Source organism: Bubalus bubalis, chromosome 1, assembly GCF_019923935.1.
Source record: "Bubalus bubalis isolate 160015118507 breed Murrah chromosome 1, NDDB_SH_1, whole genome shotgun sequence".
In the NCBI taxonomy this organism is placed as follows: domain Eukaryota; kingdom Metazoa; phylum Chordata; class Mammalia; order Artiodactyla; family Bovidae; genus Bubalus; species Bubalus bubalis.
The window spans coordinates 17980682-18006460 of NC_059157.1; the positions used below are offsets into that span (position 1 = coordinate 17980682).

The 25779-nt window shown below is 42.5% G+C and overlaps 1 protein-coding gene across 2 annotated transcripts in view; it reads right to left on the reverse strand.

The window, feature by feature from the left end:
• LOC123465292 (pro-neuregulin-2, membrane-bound isoform-like) overlaps window positions 1-25779 on the reverse strand; it is a 335690-nt gene that overhangs the window by 298130 nt on the left and 11781 nt on the right. Inside the window, exon 2 of one of the 2 annotated variants that reach the window (XM_045164057.1) lies at window positions 24307-24431. The exons of the other annotated variant lie outside the window; for it this stretch is intronic. Within the exon in view, the coding sequence (XP_045019992.1) occupies window positions 24418-24431 (14 nt within the window). The 3' untranslated portion in view covers window positions 24307-24417. Of the gene's footprint in view, window positions 1-24306; window positions 24432-25779 lie in introns of those variants that run through there. 2 annotated transcript variants of the gene reach the window in all.

The following is a 25779-nucleotide window of genomic DNA, read 5'->3' on the forward strand; positions in this document are numbered from 1 at the left end:
CATTTTATGCAAGCTGCTACTACATGTGCATTATATTTGTTTATGATATTTATTAATGTCCGGTGTTGTTTACAAACCAGAGGTGCCTTATAGGCTCAAGAGACAAAAGATCCAAGTGGAAATCAGGCATTCCTGAAGCTGGAATTTGATAACCTTTCCCCAGTCTAAACCCAGTGGGAAAAAAACCTAGAACTGAAGGAGACATACCATTTAGTATTTTAAAAAGAAGGATAGACAAAAGGATTAGGGAGAAGCATCAGGTCTATCAGCTCAGTGATGCCTGATCTCTGCCTACAGAGGCTGCAACCAGCATATTCTTATGACAAAACCCTAAGGTAGTAGGGGTTTTCATATATATATCTGTGTGTGTGTGTGTGTGTGTTGTTTTGGTTTTTACTGCCTGATAATGAGCTACTGTTCTCATATCTCACTCTAAAGCCTATAACAAGATAAGAGCTGTGTTCCTACAGCTCTGAGCCTGAGGGAAGAGTGCTGCAACCAAGACTCTGAAAATAAAGGAGGGCACAGTGCTACCTCACAGTACAAGGCAATGACAAGGACTTACACTGTCCTTCATCGGCTGATGGCAGAGACCAAGATGAGGAAAAGATGCTAAGAAGGACATGGCTATGGCATGGTGATGGATGAGCCCGTAATGGCTGTTGCAACCATTAAGACTTTAGGATAATTGCTGGCAAACTTTCACAGGGGTAGCTTCAGGCCACAAACTTGAATATAAATCTTTAATCCGTTTAAACAAGGCACTGAATACAAGGTGTCGCTGGTCAGTTCCTCCTAAACCAAGCCAACAAGATTTTAGGTCAGCATCAAGAAGACACAGACATTCAGTTAGGCAAAGATTTCTTAGACATGATACCAAAAGTACATTGATAAAAGGAAAAAAAAAAAAAATAAGCTGGGCTTCATTCAAATAAAACAAATTAGGCATTTCAAAAGACACCATTAAAAAAATTGAAAAGACATGCATGGACCAGAAAAAAATATTTGAAAATCATATAACCAATAAAGGAACTTGTATCCAATCACAAGTTTTGGCAAGGAAATGGAGAAATTGGAACCCTCAAGCACTGTTGGTAGAACTGCAAAATTTGAAGCTGCCACTTTGAAATACTGATTCATCATATGACCCAGGTAAGTACGCCGAGGTAACCACCTGAGTGAAACGAAAACTTCATGCACACATCAGGCAGAAGAGTGAAAAAGCAAAAACAAACCAAATGTCCATTTGCTGGTAGATGGATAAATGTAGTATATCCAAACAACAGAATATTCTTTGGCAATATGATATACGCTACAACGACTCACCTCAAAAACATTACACTAAAAGGAGTAAGATGCAAAAGACCACATACTGTATGATCTCATTTACATGAAATGTCTAGAAAAAGCAAATCCATACAGGTAAGAAGTAAAATATTGGTTGAATGGTCTGGAGGTAGGAAGACGAGTGACTGCAAATAGTGACAAGGTCTCACTCGAGGGAGTGATGGAAATGTTCGAAAATTTGATTTCGTGATAGTTGCATACAACTCTATAAAGTCACAGATTTGACTGGAAATCATTGAATTGTATATACAGGGGTGAATTGTATGGCATGTGAATTATACCTCAATAAAACTGTTTACAAATCAAAGAAAAGAAAAGACAGCCCAACCCCAAATCTCACCAAGAAATATTAGCATATTTACAGAGTCATCTGCCGCTTATCCTGGTGTCGCCCTTCCAGAAACTTGACTCTCAGGATGACAAGGAATGTGAGCAAAGAATAAAACACCTCCCAACAGGGAATAAGATGGCCATGGCTAATGTATGCACTTCTGAGTACAGGAGAAAATGGACATTCTCCTCTTGCTCCTACGCAGCCTGATGTTAAAACTGAATGACTCAGAGTAGAACTAGAACATGTACATTTCCACACGTAAAATAGATGACCAGAGCGAGTTCAATGCATGAAGCAGGGCACCCAAAGCTGGTGCCCTGGGACAACCTAGAGGGATGGGATGGGGAGGGAGGGGAAAGGGGGGTTCAGGATGGAGGGGACTCATGTATACCTATGGCTGATTCATGCTGATGCACGGCAAAACCATTACAATATTGTAAAGTAATTATCCTCCAAATAAAATAAATAATTTTAAAAAAACTTAATGACTCAGATGTACTAAGGCAGGGCACCTGATTTTATGCTGGATGATCTGGTTTCCCTCAGTAGCTACATTCACAATGTGACAATTAATACTGACGGTGGGATCAGAAGCAGACTATCAAATACAGCCCCCCTCTGGGTCTGGTCAGCCCCTGACAACCTCATACCACCGAGGGCAGGGCATCAGTGGTACCCTGGTGGCCAACGAGGGTCATGGCCTCTAAGGCCAGAAAGAGAATCAATGTTTCTCAAAATGAGGTCATCAGAATGGCCGTGGGTGCATATTTATGATAAAGGTTTTCTTGACTCACCCAAACCAACTGAATCAGAACCTCCAAGGGTGATACCTAAGAATCTGCATTTTAAATAAGCCCCTTTGGTGATTCTTATGTTTTAAATTTAGAGGGGGCAGTGAAGTTCTATTTTTTTATTTTTAATTTTTTATTTGGTATTGGGGTATAGCCAATTAATAATGTGGTGATAATTTCAGGTGAACAGCAAAGGGATTCAGCCACACATATACATGTATCCATTCTCCACCCAACTCCCCTCCTATTCAGGCTGCCACATAACATTGAGCAGAGTTCCATGTGCTGTACAGTAGGATTTTGTTGGTTATCCCTTTTAAATATAGCAGAGACCCCCAAATCCCTAACTATTGTTTTAAATTTTAGCCTGCACAAGAACGCTTTACTTAGAGAATATCAGAGATGGAAGGAACCTTAATGATCAAACCCCAACCTCATATATCGTAGAGAAAAACACTGAGGACGAGTGCTGTAACATGATTTTCAAAGATCAAATATTTCTTTAAACTCTTTTAAAAAAAATCTACATCTCTAGTCCTGTAAGTTGTCAAGAATATTACTAACACAAGAGAATGTATAATGTACCTTGGAAATGTGTTCTTCAAAGATTGATGAAGATAAAATGCTTAATCATTTAAAGGGATATGTTTCTGCTCTCAGGAAAATTAATCCAGAGCACCTCATTACCTGAAGCTGCCAACTAAATGAGTCATCATAACAGTTAAATTATTTTTTCCTTGTTGGTATGTTCAGTTTAATTATTGCCCTTTTTTCTCCCCTCAAGCCTACTTCCTTTGAGAAAATGCATAGGTTTTTTGACCAAAAACATATTCTTACAGATTACAAACATTAAGTCATCATTTGCTCTAAAACACTATCTCCAGCGCTACAAGTCACATTTTTATATTAATTCAGCCTCAATTCTCTTGTGCATGGGTCCTAAATCATGAGTTAGCAGCTCTTACATAGAACCTTGGAAACCTAAATGCTTAAACCAGTCCAGATTGTTACCTGACATAAATTTTTTGTCCATAACCTTTATCACACTCACAGCTTCAGTGAAACTATCTACGTTCCATCTTTGTTGAATGGTTTTGTCACTTTTTAAAACGGGATAAATAATGCAAGCCAATATCAGAACACTCTAGATCTTGGAATATTGATCTAGTGGCTCATCTACTACTAGGCTGGCATCTGATGCTTTCTCACAGTAGAAATATAAAGAGAAAATGTGCCAACAGCAATGATCTATGGGGCTTGCTGAGGTAGAACACATTCTCAATACAACCCTACCCAATTTTGGTGAGTGATGCCATGCTGAAATTTAACAGGTAGGGAAAAAAACACCTTGATAGGAGACATTTCCCAAACTGACAACTGCAAAGAATTTAGGACAAGCAAATCCAAATAGATGGGAAATGTAATTACAGGAAGACCTCTTCTAATAGTGACATTCAATACATTCTCGCATGTAACATTTTGACAGTCAATCTTTTTTTCTCTCTCTCATCTCTATACTGCTATCCTTTTTTATTTCTGATAGATTGTGAGAGATCTAACATATGTCTTGAGAACAACTCTATTTTCTGCTATTGAGAACTGTTCTTCCCATCAGGAAACCGTAGTCTGGTATAGATCTCTTTGCTAGTGACACTGGTTTTATCCTCTGGGAAAATCAATGGTAGGCTGGTAAACTCCTCCATCTCACGGAATTCTTACTTCTCTTTCACAGCAAAGTCAGCCGCTGCTTGTTTCTTTGCTCCTCTCATGATGCCATCACTATATCTTAAGACTTTTTCACACAACGTCTAAGTTATGGAAGTCATTCATTTAACATCTTCGAGCTAGAACAAAAGCAAGTGTTTGCTTCTGCTCTGTCTTCAGTGGGAAAAAGAGACTTAATCTTATTAAGCAAATTAGTAGTGGAACTAAGACTGCAACCCAAAATACGTACACATACATCCTTTAGAAACTAATCTGATGAATCGCTGCTAAAACAATGGTGCTTATAATGATTCTCCTCTCTCTTGTAAGACTGCCAAGTACGTAAAAGTCAAATTTCCCTACCTGATTTTTCGGACAACAGAATATATGAAGAAACAGGTACTTCAAAAACAAACAAAACTGAAAAGTCTTTGATCACCTATTTTTCCCTGCTAACCCATCCTCTCTTCTCACTGCAGCCAAGATCAGTGAGGTTCCACAGCACTCTTTACCCCCAGAAAGTGACATGAAAAGTTCAAAGGAAAGTACTGTAGTAGAAGAGACCCTTCAAAACTCAAGTTAGTATGAAAGTTCAGACCGTGGTGCCCCTGTTTTTTGTGGCATGGTCCTCACTGACCTCTCCCGTGCCATACCCAGGACCACCTCCTATCAGGACCAGGGAGGTTCTAACTCAACACCGAGGAACAAGGACTTCCCTGGTGGTGAAAACTGCCTCCCAATGCACAGGGTGCAGGTTCGGTCCCTGGTCCGAAGAATCCCACATGCCTCTCGGCCAACAAGCCAAAACATAAAACAGAAGCAGTTTTGTAATGAATTCAATAAGGAGTTTCAAAACTATTTTTTAACTAAAAGAAAAACAAAACCCCACCATGTAATAAAAAGTAACTTGGGTTAAGCTTGGTAACCACTGAAATCGCACTTGGGAAGCTCTTGATCTGCCCATTTCTGCCAAAAGGGTACATTTTCTACCGTATGGATAAATAGAATGAGAGTGCTGCTGCTGCTGCTGCTGCTAAGTCGCTTCAGTCGTGTCCGCCTCTGTGCGACCCCATAGACGGCAGCCCACCAGGCTCCCCCGTCCCTGGGATTCTCCAGGCAAGAACACTGGAGTGGGTTGCCATTTCCTTCTCCGATGCATCAAAGTAAAAAGTGAAAGTGAAGTCCCTCAGTCGTGTCCGACTCTTAGTGACCCCATAAACTGCAGCCTACCAGGCTCCTCCGTCCATGGGATTTTCCAGGCAAGAGTACTGGAGTGGGGTGCCATTGCCTTCTCCGATGAGAGTGCTAAGCTTGTTCAACAGAAACTTTCTGCCAATGATCACATTCCCTGTCAGTCATCTTTTGATATCTTCCTGATTCCAGACACGCATATATTGTAACGTAATGAAATCCCTATTTTAAAAATGAGATAATAACAATGCAAGGTTCACTAATGATTTTTTTGATTCAAGGGATGAAGTCTGGTCGGGAGAGGGGAAAAAGAATGAAAAGACCTGCAGTCTAGGAGCTCAGGAAGACTGAACAGGGGTTTGATGGAATCGGCCAGTGAGCAAACACAATGGCTTGGAAAGGAATCTAAACAGGGTGATGCTGACTTCAGAGAGTAAGGAAGAACTCCATGCTGGATGGATTAGTTTTGGTAAATTTGGGGGCCTAAAAATAACACACACAAAAAAATTTGTCAATGACCTGTAGAGCTCTAATGGAAAATGCTAAAGGCTGACAGAGAGAGTGGTAGGAAAAAATAAGTAAAAATGAACTAGATGCAAAGAAATGTCTTTGTCCTGAATTTCTTTCACAGGTCTGTAACTACCTGATACCTAAAGCTTTCCTTTCTGTAATGCACATGTTATGCCAAGACGCCTCATTCCTGTAGTAGCTTTGTTCTACACAGTGCAGCCCAACTGTTGTATAAGCTGATGACATCATTCATTCATTCACAATTACTAACTTCTACTGTAAGTTACGTATTACATCAGGGACTGTGTATATAAAACTATGGAACATATACTTTTCACAGTAGCTCAGTTGTCCATACCTACTGTGGAGTGAAGCAATGAAACAAAAAATAAACGGGCTTTAGGAATGCATGTCAGAGAGCCAGGCTTCCACACCTACCCACATCTTTCTCCAGCACTTCCTTCCAAATATCCAGGCTACAATTTCCTAATCATCTATTTTGGGCTGAGGACACAGTACTTTCTGATCCACTGAATACCACTATCAATTGAAATTAGACTCCTGCTCCTAAATAATACTCTTGGTCCACTGTCCATTTGGACACAGGAAGAAGGCAGCCTGAGACAAAGAAACACCTCTCCCCTTGACTTCGTATCCTGGAAAAATGTCTGCGGATCTAGGAAGGAAGGCCAATGAGCTTTAGCGATTTCTGTGACTACGGCATCCCTCCCCCAAAAGCAAACCACGTCAATTAACCCACTTCATTTCAGCCACTGAGCCGACATAAAATTGAAATAACTTACAGTTACTGCCAATTTGGGATCTATCGAAACCAATGATCCAAGAATAAGAGGTTCCACAACCCATTATCCAATTCCACTCCATTCCTTTTAATTTGGTAAAGTAGAAAATCTGGCAGCTTTGTAATGTTCTCATAACTTGCTTATAGAGAAACATCAAAATCCACCCATCAAATATCTAAGCCTCAGCTCCATATTATGACCTTGAAATGTGATCCTTCTTTCAATGGAAAAATCAGAATTAATTCGATGTGCATTGATTTTTAACCCCCTCTTTTTTCTTTCCTCTCCAACAACATCTTTATTGCTGAACCAAAATCCCAGAAATAGACACAGGATCCAGACTCTCTCACAGTCTGTCTCTGGTAAGGAAATAGCTATAAGCTATAAATAAGAGCAGTGATTGCCAATCTTCTGAAATGTGCAGTATCTTATCGCCGCTTAATTTTAGGTTACACTCTGGTTCTGCTTTTCCACTTTGCCATTAAAGTGACTGAGACCTTAGCACTGGGCAAAAAGTACTGTTCTCATGGTTCTGATGGAGTCCAGGGTCCTTAAGCAAGTAGAGAACACCATGGACTCCTAGCCCTTTCCTGGACCTCTCCAGCCTCACCTCTCACCTTTTATCCATTTACACTCTGCTCTCCAAACAGACCAAATCATGATGCAGTTCTTCTCTTGGCTCTGTGCCTTGTACATTTACAAATGCTGGAATCCTACTGACTTGGCATCATCATAGCAATTATCTCACCCAACTGCAATGTGCCATCTTCCTGTCCATCTCCCCTAACTAGATTGTAACTACCAAGACTACTGGTCTACAGTGCTTGGCACCTACTAGCTCTGTACTTGGTTAAAATACTGAATTGATGAGTGAGCCCTCCTAAGCATGGGTCAGAAGTTCCACCACAGAGCACCTTATTGGCTTTCAAATAAGACTGAGAGCTCCTCAAATGTAGGGATAGGGTCTTTTCTCACTTCATAATGCGTAATCTTGTTCCCAGAACACTGCTGAATAAATATTTGTTAGATAGGTAGGTAGCTAGCTGTTGTGGATGGAGGAATGGATGGATGGATGGATAGGTAGATGGATGGGGGTGGAGAGACAGTTGTCTTTGAGGGAGATAAGAATAACAATCAGCACTTGTCAATGAATATTCAAGTTGATGGTAAACAGGATTAATATCTTCTAGAGTCCTCAGTTAGAATAAGTTGACTCCGGAGTCAATTTGATCTTTCCAGTTAGACTCTCTGAGGCTATTTCTTCATTTGCCAAGTAGGGTTAATGATTGTCCCAAATCTGGCAGGGTTGTCATGAGGATTAAACGAGTTTTAGAGAAGTGCTTGACACATCCTAAGTGCTAAAATACTGTAAACCAGAAAAACACGTGTGACTGCCACTTACATTTTCAAATCTGAAACGTCCTCCTAGTCCTGCCAGAAATGATACTTGGGATCATTTTCTCTCAAAATCCTGTTAGAAGGAAGACACCATCCTGAATGAATCACTGAGGCATGGAATGCAATTCCATCACCTCGGTATTTAACCAGTTATTTTCCCAGGAAAAGATACCAAGGTAAATGTCATAAAAACTGGCTTACAGAATGAATCTTCTAGCAGTCCCCAACCCAAGCTCACATTGTTGGTAATTTGCCCAAAAGCCAAAGAAACTGAACATGAAGGAACCACTTTAGTGGGTGCTCTGCCAGAAAAGGAAATTACTGGTCTTTTTTTTCTTTTTCTTTCTTCTGAATAAAAAATTAGCATTTCAAAGATTACCATACTAAAAGGACCACACCAAGTGTATTTTTTCCCCAGCCACCTATTTTTTTTTTTAGATAAGTTCTAATCTACAATATTTACACCATCTCCCCATTTTTCTCTAACCCAAGTCAAGGCAGGAACTGCTGAGGCCCTTGAGCAGTAAGTCATCAGACACTTCCCCGAAAATGCAAATGAGAGAAGGATTTTTTTTTTTTAATGTAAAGCTCATAGCCTGAAGAAAGGCAGTACCTCTCTCATGCACCCACCTCCTTCTCTCAATCCCATCCCTCTCACAACCCAAAGGCTTTTAACGTTTTCTTTAAAGCAGCCCAGGAATCTGCCCAACAACTTGTTACTACTGGGGCCCAATTTGTCCCGAAGTTTGCAATTAATGCAGTAATTAAAACCCTTCTGAAGGGCTCTTGGTTCAGTCAATGGTGTTTTATTTTCCAGAAGCAGAGGCTCTCTTTCTATAAAAACACAACAGGAGGCACATTTAAAAACTATATTTCAATTGCAAATAACATGGCAGCATTCCCAAATGGCAAAAAGACAATAAGAAAATTATCTGGGGGCTGGGGAGAGGGGTTTCCCTGAGGTGGCGCTAAAGGTGGAACTTAAATTCTTTTCAGGAGCATCCATGCTCCACTGCTGCTCCTGCAGCAAAGAAAACTCATTCAAAAATGGAGCAAATTAGTAGAATTAAACAGATGGGCGCCCTGGGTCATTATCACACCACTTCATTAATGCATCCAGGATGAAGGCAATGTAACACAACAAAACCACGAGCATTAAACTTTCCAAAAGAAAGCAAGCCTATGCTTTTCTATATTGACTGAGAACTTCAGATTTAATAAAGACTGACCATATTAATAGTCGATTTTCAAACACAAGTCAAGAGACTCAAGAGTAATCAAGTTTAGAATTCAATGAGTCAAATAAAACTTTTGGTCATCTCTACAAGGAGCTTCCCAGGTAGCTCAAATGGTAAAGAATCTGCCTGCAATGTGGGAGACCTGGGTTTGATCCCTGCCTCAATCAGGGAGATCCCCTGGAGGAGGGCATGGCAACCCACTCCAGTATTCTTGCCTGGAAAATCCCCACAGACAGAGGAGCCTGGCAGGCTACAGCCCATGGGGTCCCAAAGAGTTGGACAGGACTGAACGACTAACACTTTTACTTTTCACATCTACAAAGTCATTCCTTGCTTAGCTCTTCTCCCTGAAGCTGTCTGACACACAGCCAGGCTCCTCTCCCCGCCACCCCCTGCCTGGAGCTCCTTCAATGGCCCCTTCTTTGTTAAGACACTTCAACCAGTCCTCAGCCCAACTTTTCAAATTCACCACCCTTTTTCCCCCTAGATGACTCAGGCCCTCAACAAAACAATCTGGTTTCCATCCTAGGTGCAAAGTGTTGGCCTTCCTGCTCCAGACCAGGGTCTGTGCAAAACAGCCTAAAGGCAAGGTGGTGTTAGAGAAGCCCTGGGTTTAAAATCCAGCTCTGATTTTGACTATATTCATGACTGAGGAAGTCTGAATCACGAATTTATACTTTCTGAGTCTGTGTTTCCTTATTATAAAATGGGGGTGGTACACCTTTCTTCTAGAACTCTTACAAGTGTCCAGACCACTGGAGATACCCAACCATTCACATCTGTGGCTTTCTCCATGTTACTGACAAAGATTCTTCACTTGATCAAACTTTTGTCAAGTTCCTGAATCTTCTCCCAGGTTCAGCTATGTAGTTCTCTGTAAAACCTCGTTTTAGCATGAACCCTTCTAAGTCAGGTTAACCAGAACCACCCTCTCCAATATCTCATAGGTTCCCTATCCTCCACTCCACTCCCCAGGTGATGTCTAATCACCCTGGCCTGTCTTCAGCAAGAATCCTTTGGGTCAGTTTATCCCGAATCCCTATTACCCGTGATTCCTCTCCCCACCCTGCTACTTGCTGCTGCTGCTGCTAAGTCGCTTCAGTCGTGTCCGACTCCGTGCGACCCCATAGACGGCAGCCCACCAGGCTCCACCCCCCCTGGGATTCTCCAGGCAAGAACACTGGAGTGGGTTGCCATTTCCTTCTCCAGTGCATAAAAGTGAAAAGTGAAAGTGAAGTTGCTCAGTCATGTCCAACTCTCAGCAACCCCATGGACTGCAGCCTACCAGGCTCCTCCATCCATGGGATTTTCCAGGCAAGAGTACTGGAGTGGGTTGCCATTGCCTTCTCCAACCCTGCTACTTACTTGGTCATAAATCTACACTCACCACTTGCCCACACCGTACCCAGAACTGAGGTACGGTGTGGGCAAGATAGTTCAATACTGAGGTTTTTTCCCCCTACTCCAAGTGTCCTGATTAATTAAAATCTGTTTTTATGATTTTAATTACTGTCTAACTCTGGTTTTTCTTTGGCATGCCGCATCATTTACAATTCACAACCTAACCACCCTCACAAAGCTTCTTCTGACCCTTATAGGTGAAAATGAGCTCCACCTCCTCTGAATACTTATACCATATTCCCATGACTTGTTCATTTGACATTTTTGTCAAAAATAATTTTGTAGTATTGTTATCTCCCAAGGCCCAGATACTTTACAATGAGACCATAAACCCACTGGTCATTGATCATACTTTCTTCATCCACCCCAGTCCCAAGCAGAGTCTTAGACCTTGATTAACTCATCATCCATTAAGTTGTGCCAGTTGATTGTGGTTTGTTCTGTTCCCCTCGCCTAAGGAAGTGAGCAATGGCCATTACTGAATTGGCAATTCAACTACCATCTGTCTCTCCACTTGAGAGCATTCTTCTCTCAACATGGCACAAAGAATCTACTAAAACACTTAATTTTTTCTCATAATATTAACTTCAGTTATAATATATACTAACTAGTGTTTTAGCGGTTAAAGAGGAAAAGTTACAGAGGACTATTGCAGGGCGAAATCTTAATGAACTGGTAGAATCAGCCTTCCCCCGGCTCTGGTTAACTTTCCAGCCAATTTCTTAGGAGATTTCACTATCAACTACACCTTCTCTCTGACTCATTTTCCATCCTTCCCCACTCTTTGCAGGTGTACCCACTGCTTCCCCACACACAGTTAGTTCTTTCACCACTCACTCAATTCATCTCTTTTTCAAAGAAACCCAACACATCTTGGGTTTTCTGAAAAGTATCCTGAGTTAATTGATTGCTTCTTCCTCGTGGGGAATTCTCAGGAGTGGGAATCCTGGGCTGCAGGGGAATTGCTGGTGTCTCTCTCTCTCTGCTGGAGAAGGAAGGGGCCTCTGAGGAAAAAGGGTGGTCAGGGACAAGTTAGGTCAAAAATGACAAATGTTGGGACTTTCCTGGTGATGCAGTGGCAGTCCTGATGTGAAGAACAGACTCATCGGTAAAGATCCTGATGCTGGGAAAGATTGAGGGCAGGGACAGAAAGGGGCAAAGAGGATGAGATGGTTGGATGGCATCATGGACTCAATGGACATGAGTTTGAGCAAGCCCCAGGAGATAGTGAAGGACAGGCGTGCCTGGCATGCTTCAGTCCATGGGGTCACAAAGAGTTGGACACGACTTAGGGACTGAAAAACCACCACTACCAGTGGTTAAGATTTCACCTTCTAATGGAGGGGGTGTGGGTTCAATCTCTGGCAGGGCAGCTAAGATCCCACATGCAAAACATAAAACAGAAGCAATACTGTAACAAATTCAGTAAAGGCTTTGAAAGTGGTCCACATCAAAAAAAAAAAAAAAAAAATCTTAAAAAAAAACCAAGAATGACATTTGTCTATCACATTGCAAAAGCCTATAGCATTTCTCCCTGCCTTTCCTTTCTCTGAGCCGATCGACCAGAGAATCGTGATAATTATTTTTACAGGGAAAGGTCACATTCTCCTAATCAGAGTTTGAGTTGTGAATGAAATAGAACTGAATACATCTACCTGTTCTCTTTGCTTTCTTCCTCATCATCTCAACCTGCAGCTCCCTCCTCTGATATTCATCTCCAAAAATAGCGAAGGGGAAGAATGAGAGGAGAAAGCCACGCACCAGAGGAAGCAGAGCCGTGCTTTGGAGAGTCCCTCATCTACTCAAAGTGCGATGCAAACTACAAACCTGCCCAACAAGTGCACACAAGCCTGCCCTCTGCCTCATGGAAGTCCTGCTCCTAAGGAGACAAGACGCTACGTAAAAGTCTTTCACATTGGAGGAAAAAAGCGCAATAAGTCATGCTTTAAAACACTGTTAGGGGCTGCTGGAGATCCACAAATGTCTGACCTTCAGTCCTCTCACCCACAGCCTAATCAGGAAACAAGCACACAGATACCATCACTCAGCGCTAAGTGCATAATGGGTACCGAACACACAGGAAAAGTGAAAATACTGGACCGTCCTAGTGACTTGAAGTGGAGGAAGGCCATCGGTTCTGAGACCTGCCCCTCACCCCCATTACTCTTTGGGGTACCCAGCTGAAGGAAATAATCATTGACATCATTTTTATAAATAGGTGGGCAAGTTCTCAAGTGTTTTGACTACTTGCAAATCCAGAACTCCTTTGGCTCACAGTGCCTGGGTACGAAGTTTAGCCACAGCGGCTCACTGAGGTTTCCCAGAGTCTCCAATCCAATCTATCCCGGGTCTGTGGAGCGGACCCACAGCACTCCAGGAAACCAGCCTCACTGAGCATTGATGAGACCCCAGAGCACACGCCCGGGTGTCCCATCCACACTGTGAGCGGGAAAGGCTGGTGGGCCTGCCCTGCAGGGTCCTCAGCCGTCCCTGGGAACACAAGCCCTTCCATACTTGGCCACAGACAGGGAAAGGAGGCCTCAGATGACACATGGCCCCATGAATCACAGGACCAAGTCCTCCTAACACGGGAGGGGCTCATGAGGATAATGCTGGGGAGAGGAGCCCAAAGGACTCCCTTTGTTTCTCTTCCCCTGTCAGCAACGAATCCTGGGTATGTTTTATTCCTCTGAGCTACAAGTGTTTCTAACATTCTTCAATCCATTCCATCTCAGTTCAGTTCAGTAGCTCAGTCATGTCCAACTCTTTGTGACCCCATGGACCGCAGCACGCCAGGCTTCCCTGTCCATCACCAACTCCCAGAGCTTAGTCAAACTTACGTCAATTGAGTCGGTGATGCCATCCAACCATCTCATCCTCTGTCATCTCCTTCCATCTCAGTAGTGATAATAAGATCTAAGGAAACTTTCCCTCAAAGTTCTCTCATGCTGTTAGACATGGAGGAATTAGACATTAGAAAGTTGGCTAGACAAGGCCCTGAAGGATGAAGCACTTGACTTTTTTTCATTTACTCACTTTTTATTTATTCATTCATTCAGTCAGTAGTCATTCCATCTCTCACATCACCCAGGCCCAGCACATTAAATCAAACAGGCATTTACAGAGCAAACGAAACCCAGAAATGGAGAAACAGGAACCCAGGAATGTCAGGTGGCAGGGGGAACTGGTAGGCATTGAAAATGCAAAGACTGCAATGTTTGTTTTATCTTTTTGAAATGAGGCTGGAAACCACAAGGGCTAACTAAGCCTGTGATAGCCTTCTCACAAATTTTCAGGAGCCCGTCATTCACGGAGACAAATGCATTTTTTGAAGGATGGCTCATTTTCAGTTCAGATCAGTCACTTAGTTGTGTCCAACTCTTTGCAACCCCATGGACTGCAGCACGCCAAGCCTCCCTGTCCATCACCAACTCCCAGAGCTTACTCAAACTCATGTCCATCGAGTCAGTGATGCCATCCAACCACTTCATCCTCTGTCATCCCCTTCTCCTCCTGCCTTCAATCCTTCCCAGCATCAGGGTCTTTTCCAAGGAGTCAGTTCTTCCCATCAGATGGCCAAAATACTGGAGTTTCAGCTTCAAAATCAGTCCTTCCAATGAACACTCAGGACTGATCTCCTTTAGGATGGACTGGTTGGATCTCCTTGCAGTCCAAGGGACCCTCAAGAGCCTTCTCCAACACCACAGTTCAAAAGCATCAATTCTTAGGCGCTCAGCTTTCTTCACAGTCCAACTCTCACATCCATACCTGACCACTGGAAAAACCATAGCTTTGACTAGAGGGACCTTTGTTGGCAAAGTAATGTCTCTGCTTTTTAATATGCTGTCTAGGTTGGTCATAGCTTTTCTTCCAAGGAGCAAGCGTCTTTTAATTTCATGGCTGCAGTCACCATCTGCAGTGATTTTGGAGCCTAAAAAAATAAAGCCTGACACTGTTTCCATTGTTTCCATCTCTCACGTTTTCAGTTAGCAGCACAGTATCAACTTATACGGGTTTTTTAACTTATTGTTTTAAAATTAAGCAGTAAAGTGCTTAAATGCCACTTAGAGCTCTTGATCTTGTAAAAATCTGGAAGCCTCTCTCATGCCCACAAGTGATTTATTCCTGTCCACCAACTGCCCAGCTTGAGTTTATGGCTTCATCTATCCTGAGAGTGCTAGCCCCTGTCCCGTGCTGGAAAGTCATTTGCTCTCTAAAGGTATTCTCTGGTCATCCCCTCTTCTCCTTAAAGCCCATCATGTGGTCAGGAGACGATGAGAACTCAGGTTAAATCCCAAAATGACCCTTTTTCTTTTAACTTCAGAAACTACTTTGAGAAAAGCTGGCCTTTCTGAGACCCCTGAACTGACAGACTATAAAATACAAACCCACACCATAAGGTTAAGGACTTATTCAGCAATGTGTCTGAGTGTTTGGCTCATAAGGGCTCAAAACATATTTACTGAAAAAAAAAAAATGACTATGAATGTGAAGATCGCAAGCAGTGGTCTGCTGAAGACTTTGCTGGCTTTGAACATTTTGTTGAGGATTTAAAACAGTGGACATCCTTAGGACACTGCTTAGTAAAGGTTGCTGCGGCGGCTGCTGCTAAGTCGCTTCAGTCGTGTCTGACTCTGTGCGACCCCATAGACGGCAGCACATCAGGCTCCCCCGTCCCTGGGATTCTCTAGGCAAGAACACTGGAGTGGGTTGCCATTTCCTTCTCCAATGCATTAAAGTGAAAAGTGAAAGTGAAGTCACTCAGTCGTGTCCGATTCTTAGCGACCCCATGGACTGCAGCCCACCAGGCTCCTCTGTCCATGGGATTTTCCAAGCAGGAGTACTGGAGTGGGGTGCCATTGCCTTCTCCATAGTAAAGGTCAGAACATATCATTTAGTTAATAACTTTGTGTCAAGTCATGCGCTATGAAACTATCCATAGAAATCAATGATACTGGGCTGAACATGCTGGTTGGTTGGTTGCTTGGTTGGAGAAGCACTTGTTTCACCCGTGCATATCTACAAACCGGTACAAATGCATTTGAAACTAACGGCACTGGACTTCCCTGGTGGTTCAGTGGTTAAGACTCAGAACTTTCAATGCAGGGGGCTTGGGTTTGATCCCTGGTCGGAGAACTAGTAAGATTCTACACTGCACAAGCAAATGGCCAAAAACAAAACAAATAAAAATCCTCCCTGAAATGAATGGCATGAAAGACCCATATAGCTCCCTAAAACATTGCCAATATAGGCTCTGCAGACTTAAGTTTGCTCTCACATCACAGCAACAACTTTAGGCAGCACCTGCTGAATTGTAAAGTTAAAAATTGAGAAATGAATGCAGTGTTGCTTGTTTTCCTTTACTGAAATTCTGGTTCACTAATTCACTTAGGGCCAAGAACAGACCCAAGTAAGCTGAGGAATCTTCATTAGGATAGATAAAAGTCAGTCAGACCTCTGGGAGTGGCCAGGAAATTCCTTTGATCAGCTAAGAAATGCCTGGGAGCTAAATAGATTAACATGGCATTGTAAAAGGATTCTCAAATCAACAGCTCTGAGAGTTTATTTCTCTTCAATATAAGTAGGCAAATATCCTGTGCAGCAAATAAAGAAATGAATGAAGAAAAGAACCAAATTACATAAACTGGGGAAATACTAAATCATCATCATAATAGCATTACAAGAAGAACAAGAATTGTAATTATTTTCCATCTTCTAATCCAGAAGCAATAACACGTCAGATAAATTTATAATATACTTAGGTCCTGCAATAGTTTTAATGTGTGGTCGCTTAAACATTAGTCATAAAAAATGTAAAAACAATTAAGAATGAGACCAGAGACATGAACTTCAAAGAATGATGGCCAAATAATATCATAGAAAATAACTGTTACTACAGACTCCCAACAGGATATGAAAAAACCTTACCTCAAAATAAACACAAAAGCATGTTTTCTGATAATAGCAATGAAGCCAGGGTATTATTCTCTTTTCTGCTACTAAAACCAAAATTATATTGCTACCAAATAAGAGTGCTGATATACATTTTTTCCATGCTCCTCCCAAAAACAAAAAACAAAAACCCACAGTAGTAACTTCTCCCCCACTGGGTGAAGTGCTTTGGTGAGAGTTTTATTATCTCTAGTGGCAGGTGGGCCTTATTATACAGAAGTTATTCAAGAAGAAGAGTGTGTGCGTGCTAAGGCACTTCAGTTATATCTGACTTTTCAACCCCATGGACTGTAGCCCACCATGCTCCTCCATCCATGGAATTTCCCAGGCAAGAATACTGGAGTGGGTTATCATTTCCTTTTCCAGGGGATCTTCCTGACCCAAGGATCAAACCCACATCCCTTACGTCTCCTGCACTGGCAGGCAGGTTCTTTACCACGAGTGCCCCCTGGAAAGCCCCCAAGATGGGGCAAATGTCTAGTATTTTTTTTATACACTCCCTGTTCTAATTGTTTTTCCAACTCAGGACACACATATTGCAGCATGCTCCTGCAAACAATTTTTAACACATTCTGAAAACATAAAATGAAACAATCCCATTTACCACAAAAGTGTTATCTTAATATGCTTCCTAAAAGTTTGTTTTTTTGGTTTTGTTTTTTATTTATTTTTTAGTTTGTCACAAGAGAGGTGCTTTCTCCTGCCTAGGAGAAAGTCTAAACTCCTGTGACACGTAGCACCTGCTTTATGGTCAAAAACATACACCTATTTTTTCTCCTCTGCTGGATCATAAGTTCCTCAAACTTCTCCATATCCTGCCTAACAACAATTATACCATGCAAGGTGCAGTCAGTGATCAATCAATAAATAAGTACCTATGGAAGTAGGGAGGGTAGGGAATACATACTATGACTTTCAGTACCTACATTCTAATGGTCATCACATACTCTGCCTTTTTTTTTTTTTTTTCTAACAGCCAAATAGAGAGAGCCCCCCTGGAGAAGGAAATGGCAACCCACTCCAGTATTCTTGCCTGGAGAATCCCAAGGACAGAGGAGCCTGGCGGGCTACCGTCCAAGGGGTCGCAACAGTAGGACACAACTTAGCAACTAAACCACCAATAGAGAAAGCCTGCACTTAGTACACAAGGAAGTTTTCTAAGAAGCCTGATTTGGTTCTGAATCCCAGCTTCATCACTCACTTAGCTGTGTGCCTTGGGCAAACACCATAACTGCTCTGAGACGGTTTCCTCTGTAAAATGGATATAAGGATGGCAACCTCTGAACTATAACTAGGATGCAGTGAGGCAACAAACAGGAAGGATTCTGCACAGGATGAGCACACCAAATAAGCTCATTCATAGGAAGAGGACAAAAAGCATCATCGTGCCCAATGTAGCAGTTACCAAGGTAGGTTTTCATCTTGCTCAATTTCCTAACATATTTTAAATACAAAAAATCCACTCAGTCCGATTCCAAGGATCCCACAGCAAGATGGGAAATCTTCCCAAAGCCCAGAGCCTTAAACGGTTGAGCCACCACCATGAACTCTGGTTAGGCAAGCAGAGTCTGGCAGGTGGATCTTTTTCTGTGTTGGAAACTTCCCTCGAAGTCATTCTTGGATCGGGGCCCACTGCAGTTCCCCTCCCTAAGAGCACCTGTCCCGACCATCGCGCTCAGTTGGGTGGGGGTAGGGGGGCAGGGGGTCTCCACTTCCCTCCCGAGGGGCTCAGACACATTCTCTGAACCCCCATCCCACCATCCTGTCTGCCGTCGTGGTGCCCACTGTTCTTCCACAAACATCCTTGGTTGGAGTCCATTATTACTCATTCTCCACGCCACGTTCCAGAGTTCCCGCGGAAAGGAGGGCATGTTATCACTTAACGTTTCTAGGAAAGATTTTCTTTTTTCCTTCACTCTGTCTTTCACCGGCCACCATCTACAGCATCCTGCAGGAAGAACCTGCACTGCAAAGCCAGCATGGCTAAGCCTGGACACATGCTCTTCAGTGACCAAGCAACTTCCCAGATGCGACTCACACAGAGGGAGACTGCCTCGGCAAGCAGAGCTGCTCAGCCTTCAGAGAGCATCTGAGACACCAGGAGGTTGGAACTGACTGGTATGCACCGCTATGTTTAAACTGGATAACCAACAAGGACCTACTGTATAGCAGAAGGAACTCTGCTCAATGTTGTGTAACAACCTAAATGGGAAAAGGATTTGAAGAAAGAAAAAAATAACTTCTACAATCATTTTAACTTTAAAAAAAAAATAAGAAGAAACACCTGGAGAGTAGAAGCTCTGGGGTGGACTCAGAAATCTGCAGTTCTAATGAGCACCAGGCTGGTCTGGGCTGCTGGCCCATACACCACCCTTGGAGCAGCACTCTTGTTAAAGAACCTTTGGTGCTATGGACTAAGAAAACATGAATTCGTTAAGGGAATGGAGGGCACAGCACTCAAGCAAGTGATGTTTCTCTTTGCCACTTCCTGCCATGCCGCAGCTACAGGCATCCCCCTGCCTCCCATCAGGCTCCATGGTGGAGCCTCTTGCTCTTCCACGTGCGTGACAAGGGCATTTACCATGATCGAGGTGCTAGAACTACACTATCGCAGCTCACACACACCCTCATCTCTAAGGGAGATGTATTATTTGCATTGTATATCAAGTTTAGAGCCATCAAGGAATGTCTCCAAGGTCACGAGCGACAGACATAGGTCCAGAAGGCAAGGCCTGACCCTTAAGCAGGGTACTAAGTCCACGCCAGCCTCCAGATCTTCCCTTCCAGACCCCATCATGTCTCAGCTGCTTCCTGGAGAAATATTCATGACCATGTGTGGAATTCCCTCATTCAGACTCAAACGTGTTAGCACAAACCTTTCAGAGACATGGTATCAACTCTGAACAGGATGACCAGGCTTGTTCCTTGCAAACTGTTGAAGACATGAAAATGTTAGTCATTCAGTCATGTCCGATTCTTTGTGACCTCATGGACTGTTGCCCACCAGGCTCCTCTGTCCATGGGATTCTCCAGGCAAGAATACTGGAGTGGGTAGCCATTCCCTTCTCCAGGGGATCTTTCTGACCCAGGGATTGAACCCAGGTCTCCTGCATTGCAGGCAGATTCTTTACCATCTAAACCACCGTGGTTTGGTCCAAATGGGTCTGACTTCAAAACTCTCAAAAAGTATCCAGTTCTTCCCCACTCAATCACCCATACGGACACTCCCTGAAGATAAACAGGATAGGTTTCCACTTAACTGCATGGAAAAAGGTGCTCCTCACGACAAAGAGGGCATGATGGCCTTGTTCAAAGGATAGTGGCCCCTAAATTCTCTCTGACTGCACTGCTCCGAACCTCGTCATGGTTCTAACAGAGGAAGTCAAATGACCTGAATGCAAATAGATGTTCTGCCTCCAGCAGCTGCCTGACCTTTAAGTTCTGCAACCACTTGGAATCTTGGGTTAAAATTGGAAGAGAGTGATATATCTCGCAAGATGGTGTTCAGGAATAAAGGAGGGAAAATATGTAAAGCATATTTGGCACACACGAGAAACTCCATCAATTCTCTTTTCTTACCCAGCTTCTGATTGTCCAGAAAATCCTCAGCATTACGAATTGAAACCACCTTAGACACCACAAGAGTCCAAGGTCTCCAAATCACCTGGAGAGAGTTCCCGAAACACAGAGTCTCAGGGAAAAAAACCTGAACCAAATGAACTGTTATCTCCAGGAGTTTAGTCCAGGAATCTGTACATTCTAATGTGCAAACCCTATTTGGAAACCACTGGTTTGTCCAAGATCAGAACATCTGGTCAAAAAACTCATCTGTGGCTCCCTGGGTAAATGAGACCAAGGGGCCTGCTGCTGAAGTCAAAGGTTTCCAAGCTGTTCTTCCTATGTTTCGGAGATTTCATTTTCATCCTTTGGCCCATTTCTTTTGATCTATAAATGTATGGTTTTCATAAATCTGATTCTAGCTTACATACACTTATTAAAAGTAGGCAAACCTGGGTCGGGAAGATCCCCTGGAGGAAGGAAACCCACTCCAGTATTCTTGCCTGGAGAATCCCATGGACAGTGGAGACTGGCAGGCTACAGTCCATAGGGTCACATAGAGTCGGACATGACTTAAGTGACTTAGCATGTACATGCAAACCCAATGTAAAAAACAAATCTTTGCATGAAAACACTACCATGGCACAAATGAAAACAGGAAATTCAAAAATGTTCTTCCCATGGTGGCTCAAAGTCCTCATGCAAGTATAGCCATGAATGCATCAGATCAGCAGCTGACTAGACAATAAAGACTGTATACAGATGGTCAGGAGAAACATATTCAGTTACTGTCAGAATAATAACTTTGCATTTTTTGACTGCTGCTCATTAAAATGCCCAGTCAGAGCTTCAGATAAAGGTAGCTCTAATACATGGTTCAAGGACCTTTTGACTCAAATATTTTTTTCAAATTAGATTGATAGACATCACTTCACAAGTCTTTACATGACGTAGCATTAAATTCCCATAGGACCCGGGTACCTACTAGAAAGACAGTAGTTAGTTCTCAAGTCGGTGTGTCAAGAAAAATTTGAACAATCATCTGTCATTGAAGTGGCTTATGTGGTAAGTAGGAAAGAACTCCTAGCCACAGGGAAAAACACTAATAAAAACAGTGACCCGCAGCAACCCTTTAGCTACACTATTTTAAATCGTATCTTCACACAAACTACTTATTAGATCTTTCAAGTTGAGAGATTCTTCCCAACCCCACATCAAAAACAGATGGGTTTTTTTTAAATGGCTTCCTGCTACTTAGGTTCAAATGTATTGCTAAGACCCAGTCTTAATAACGAGGCTGGCTGTTACTACTTCAACCCACCCCTGTCTGGAGTCCACCCTTGGCACTTGGCCAGAACTCTTTAAACTGCCTTCATGCTGTTAATGAAGTACACTTTTTTTTTTTTTTTTGATGTGGACAATTTTTTAAGCCTTTACTAAATGTGTTACAAGATTGTTTCTGTTTTATGTTCTGGTTTTTTGGCCACAGGACAGTGGGATCATAGCTCCCTGACCAGGGATCGAACCCACACCCTCTGTGTTGGGAGGTGAAGTCTTAACCACTGGACTGCCAGGGAAGTCCCAGGCAATGTGAAGTTTCACTTTATTTTTTACTTGGAGGACAACGTACACTTTTAAATGCAAAGTGCTTGGCAGCAGTCAGCACTCAGGACATGCTTCTTTGGGCAAGCTCTCCTTCCCCCATCTTCTGAAATTATTTTCTAGGGACACAGCTAAGGGCTTCCCTGGTGGCCCAGTGGTAAAAACCTGCCTGCCAATGGAGGATGCAGCTGACCACTTCCTCCATCCTGAATCTTTGCAAGGTCTTCCTTTTTCTTCTCTGGCTGCTCCATCCCTTTTTTCCCTTCCTCTGCCTCAACTTTAAAGGCTGCTGTTCTTCATGCTTCATCTTCTACTCATCTTTCCCCCTGACCCTCTTTCCCTAAGGAAATGTATCTATTTCCTGCAGAGAGAAATACTATGTCCCTGTCCAGAACTCCCATGTTCCTAAATCCAACTCAGACTTCTTTTTGAGTTCCATCCATCCAAGTGCTGACTTGGCATTTCCATTTGGGTGGATCAAAACCACACTGAGCTTCGTCCTCCTTGTGCAATATTCCCCTCCCCTTCCCTCTCATGCACACCAGGGCTTGTGCCAGAAATTCAAGAGCCACACTCCACCTTCCCCTTTAGCAGCAATCCTAGCTGATAACCAAAGTGAAAAGATGCCTCCAAAACCAGCTGGAACACTCTTGCTTCTCTTTGCCCCCACCTGCCTCCCGTCTGGAGCAGGCCTGCGTCCTGATCTCATCCAGAGACCTGTCTCAGTGCCCTGTCGCCCCACTATGTCCCTTTTCATCCATTCTCTGAACAACAGCCAATTGCAATGTCTTCAAAATGGAAGTTTTATCACTCCTGTGCTTAAAAACCTTGCTGTGGTATTTCAGGCTTTTAGGACAAAGTCCAGAATCTGAAAAATTCCAGAATGATCTGATTTTTTCCCATTACCTCTCACATCTCCTCCTTGCCTCCTTTGCCCTGACTCCCCTCTCTGCTGGTCCTCTTCTCTCCATCAGGCATGGAAACATCCTTCTGTCTTCCTTTCTCCTTCTCCTCTTCCCACTCCCACCAGAAACGTCACTTTCTCAAGGAGACCTTCTTGTATCTTTCAGACTAAGATTCTTCTGTTCTATGTTCTCACCATACCTTGCACTTTTTCCCATATAAAACTTAGCATTTACATAATATGTATATAATTGTGCTAAAATTTGTACATGCACACACACATATATGTGGTTGGCCAAAAAGTCAGATCTTTTCTAACACGTTATGGAAAATCCTGAACAAACTTTTTGGCCCACCCAAAAAAACACACACGTACATCTATGTATCTTGCAATCCTTTGTGTAACTGTTCTTTCTGCCCCGTTAGCTTGGAAAGGGCCATGCCTAATTATACCATCACTGAGATACCAGAAAGCAACAGAAAGACTGGCAAACAGATGCCCAATAAATATTTGTCAAATCATTACGTAAATAAAGGACACTCACCACTTCTCTTTTTCTGTCACTTACCCACACTGTTAAATAATTTCATGACTCTCATCATTTATTTAAGCAGCATCCTCCGAATGGCCCTTACGATCTCTCTCATGGTTCAGGACTGCCTAGATCGAAGAGGAAAGGAATAGGATTGGGGAAGGGGGGTGCTATATAAATTGACTGAAGAAGTGATAAGTGAATAATAAATTTCTAATCCATTTCAATGAATGAACAGATAGGTCTTTGATCAGCCTGTAAGTAAGACCCTGCCTTGAGGTTCATTAGTCAGCTGAAACCCAAGAACAAATGGCCCATGATGAAGAAGAGGCTGAAGAAAAGTACCATACATATATTATTATTCTCTACCCTTTTCACATAATTCTTAGGTATATCCTTTATCTTTTCAATATTTAATAAGAATTTTGAAAATGGAACAGTAACATGCAGAATGTAGATGCACAAAAGACTAATTATTTTACACAGCACTCATGCACTCATTGTCTCCATTCACCTGTTTTGAACTGGTTCCCCTTCTTCCCAGGCTGCACAAAAGCAGCACAAGCATACACTCAGCTCACCATAAAAATCACCAACAATTCTTCTAACAGGAAGTAGATGGATGATATCAGGGCCTTAATCATTTCCATGGTCTTTTTGATTAGTATTTTAAAAAGAAATATGACTGCGTACATAATGACAGTTATTTAGCAGGTTCCTGGAGATACAACTACTAAAGAAAGTTAATAAAAGTGATTAAACATGGTGGAATGATTACTCATCAATACAGTTAGTTAATACAGTGGGCAGGTTGAACCTAACAATTTTGCTTTCTACGGGCAACTTGATCAGCCATTTTTAATTTCTCCTACTGAGAAGAAATGTGATCATGAAACCCAATTAAGTTGGCAGTGATAAAGCCTGAGCGTATTTTGCTACAGTCATCTATTTCAAGGTGCAGAAGTGCAGTGCAGTGCTCAGAGGGTCTGACTCTTTGCGACCCCGTGAACTGCAGCCCGCCAGGCTCCTCTCTCCATGGGATTCTCCAGGCAAGAACACAGGAGTGGGTTGCCATTTCCTTCTCCAGGGGATCCTCTTGACTCAGAGATTGCACCCAGGCCTCTTGTGTCTCCCACACTGCAGGCAGATGCTCTACCACTGAGAATCTGTGGTAAAGAAACACCCCTCTATCAAAATGATCTGTTAAACATGGAGCTTTAATCGGCATCCCAACATGCCAGTGAAAGGCAGTGACTATGGCCTAACTCTCTGCATTTCGAGGGGTAGCTGATGAAATCAGACATAGTGAGCAGCACACCTTAAAGATTTAGGACAAAACCAACCTGCAAAATGCTAAGTCGAACACAGGAGTGAATACATAGTTTATATGGTATTTATCTACCATAAACGTGCATGGCTGTCAGGATCCACTCTGCACGTAACTATTGGGCTCTCCCACTGCAATGAGGCACCAAAAGGCACATCTGTCTACTTTCCAAAGGATAGCTGAGCCACTGAGAATAAAATGACCACTGCAAATTGGAATTCTGCCTATTTTAACCAGTGTGGTCAGAAGTGACATTCAGCTATGCATCAGGTGTCAGCATTGGTCTCTCTCAGAAGAAACTAAAGACTAGAACATCTTGTGTTTTGTCTATTCACTGGCATGGATTAACTATTAGATTTGTGCTACTATATATTTGGGACACCACTTGTTACAGGGTATCCTAACTAGTACATCTACCGTGAGAAAGGTCATGTTCTACAGGGACAGATTCCCATAAGTCAGTCTTCGGTAGTATTTCTATTACAAATAGCATGTATTCCTTTTCCTTATTAAAAATAAGACATTCACTCTAGAAACTTTAGAAATGCAGCCAAACAAAATCAAAGTTCTTAACATTAAGAACTCTAAAGTCTAACCAATAACATTTTGTTATACAGCTTTCCAGGCCTTTATTCCTCTTTAGATTGACAGATGGATGATACAGATAATAGCTAATAGTATTAAAAGCAATCATACACAGACTGCATTATAATACCTTTTGTCATTTGACAATATACTATGAACATTGTCAGTCATTATACTTTCTTTCCTCTACAACGAGATTCGTAAAGATGATACAATAATCCATTATATAGCCATACAGTGTTTGCTTTTTGTTCGGAGGTTTTAGGGGGTTTTGTTTTTGGAGGGAAGGTTTTGGTCACGCTGTGTGGCATACAGGATTTCAGTTCCCCAACCAGAGATTGAATCCACGCCTCCTGCATTGGGAGTGCAGAGTCAACCACTGAACCACCTGGGAAGTCCCTAGACACACAGTTTTGTAACCATCCTCCCACTGAGGGACATAGTGTTTGGAACAATAGGTAGCAAAGGTACAAGACGTAGATAGAGAAGCATACCATTATGGGGAAGCCTGAACAGAAGTGCAAATGTATAGATCCTTCCAGCCATGGAGAGCAATGCCATTATTGCAGCATAGGGTTCCATGTAGAAGGAACTGGATAAGA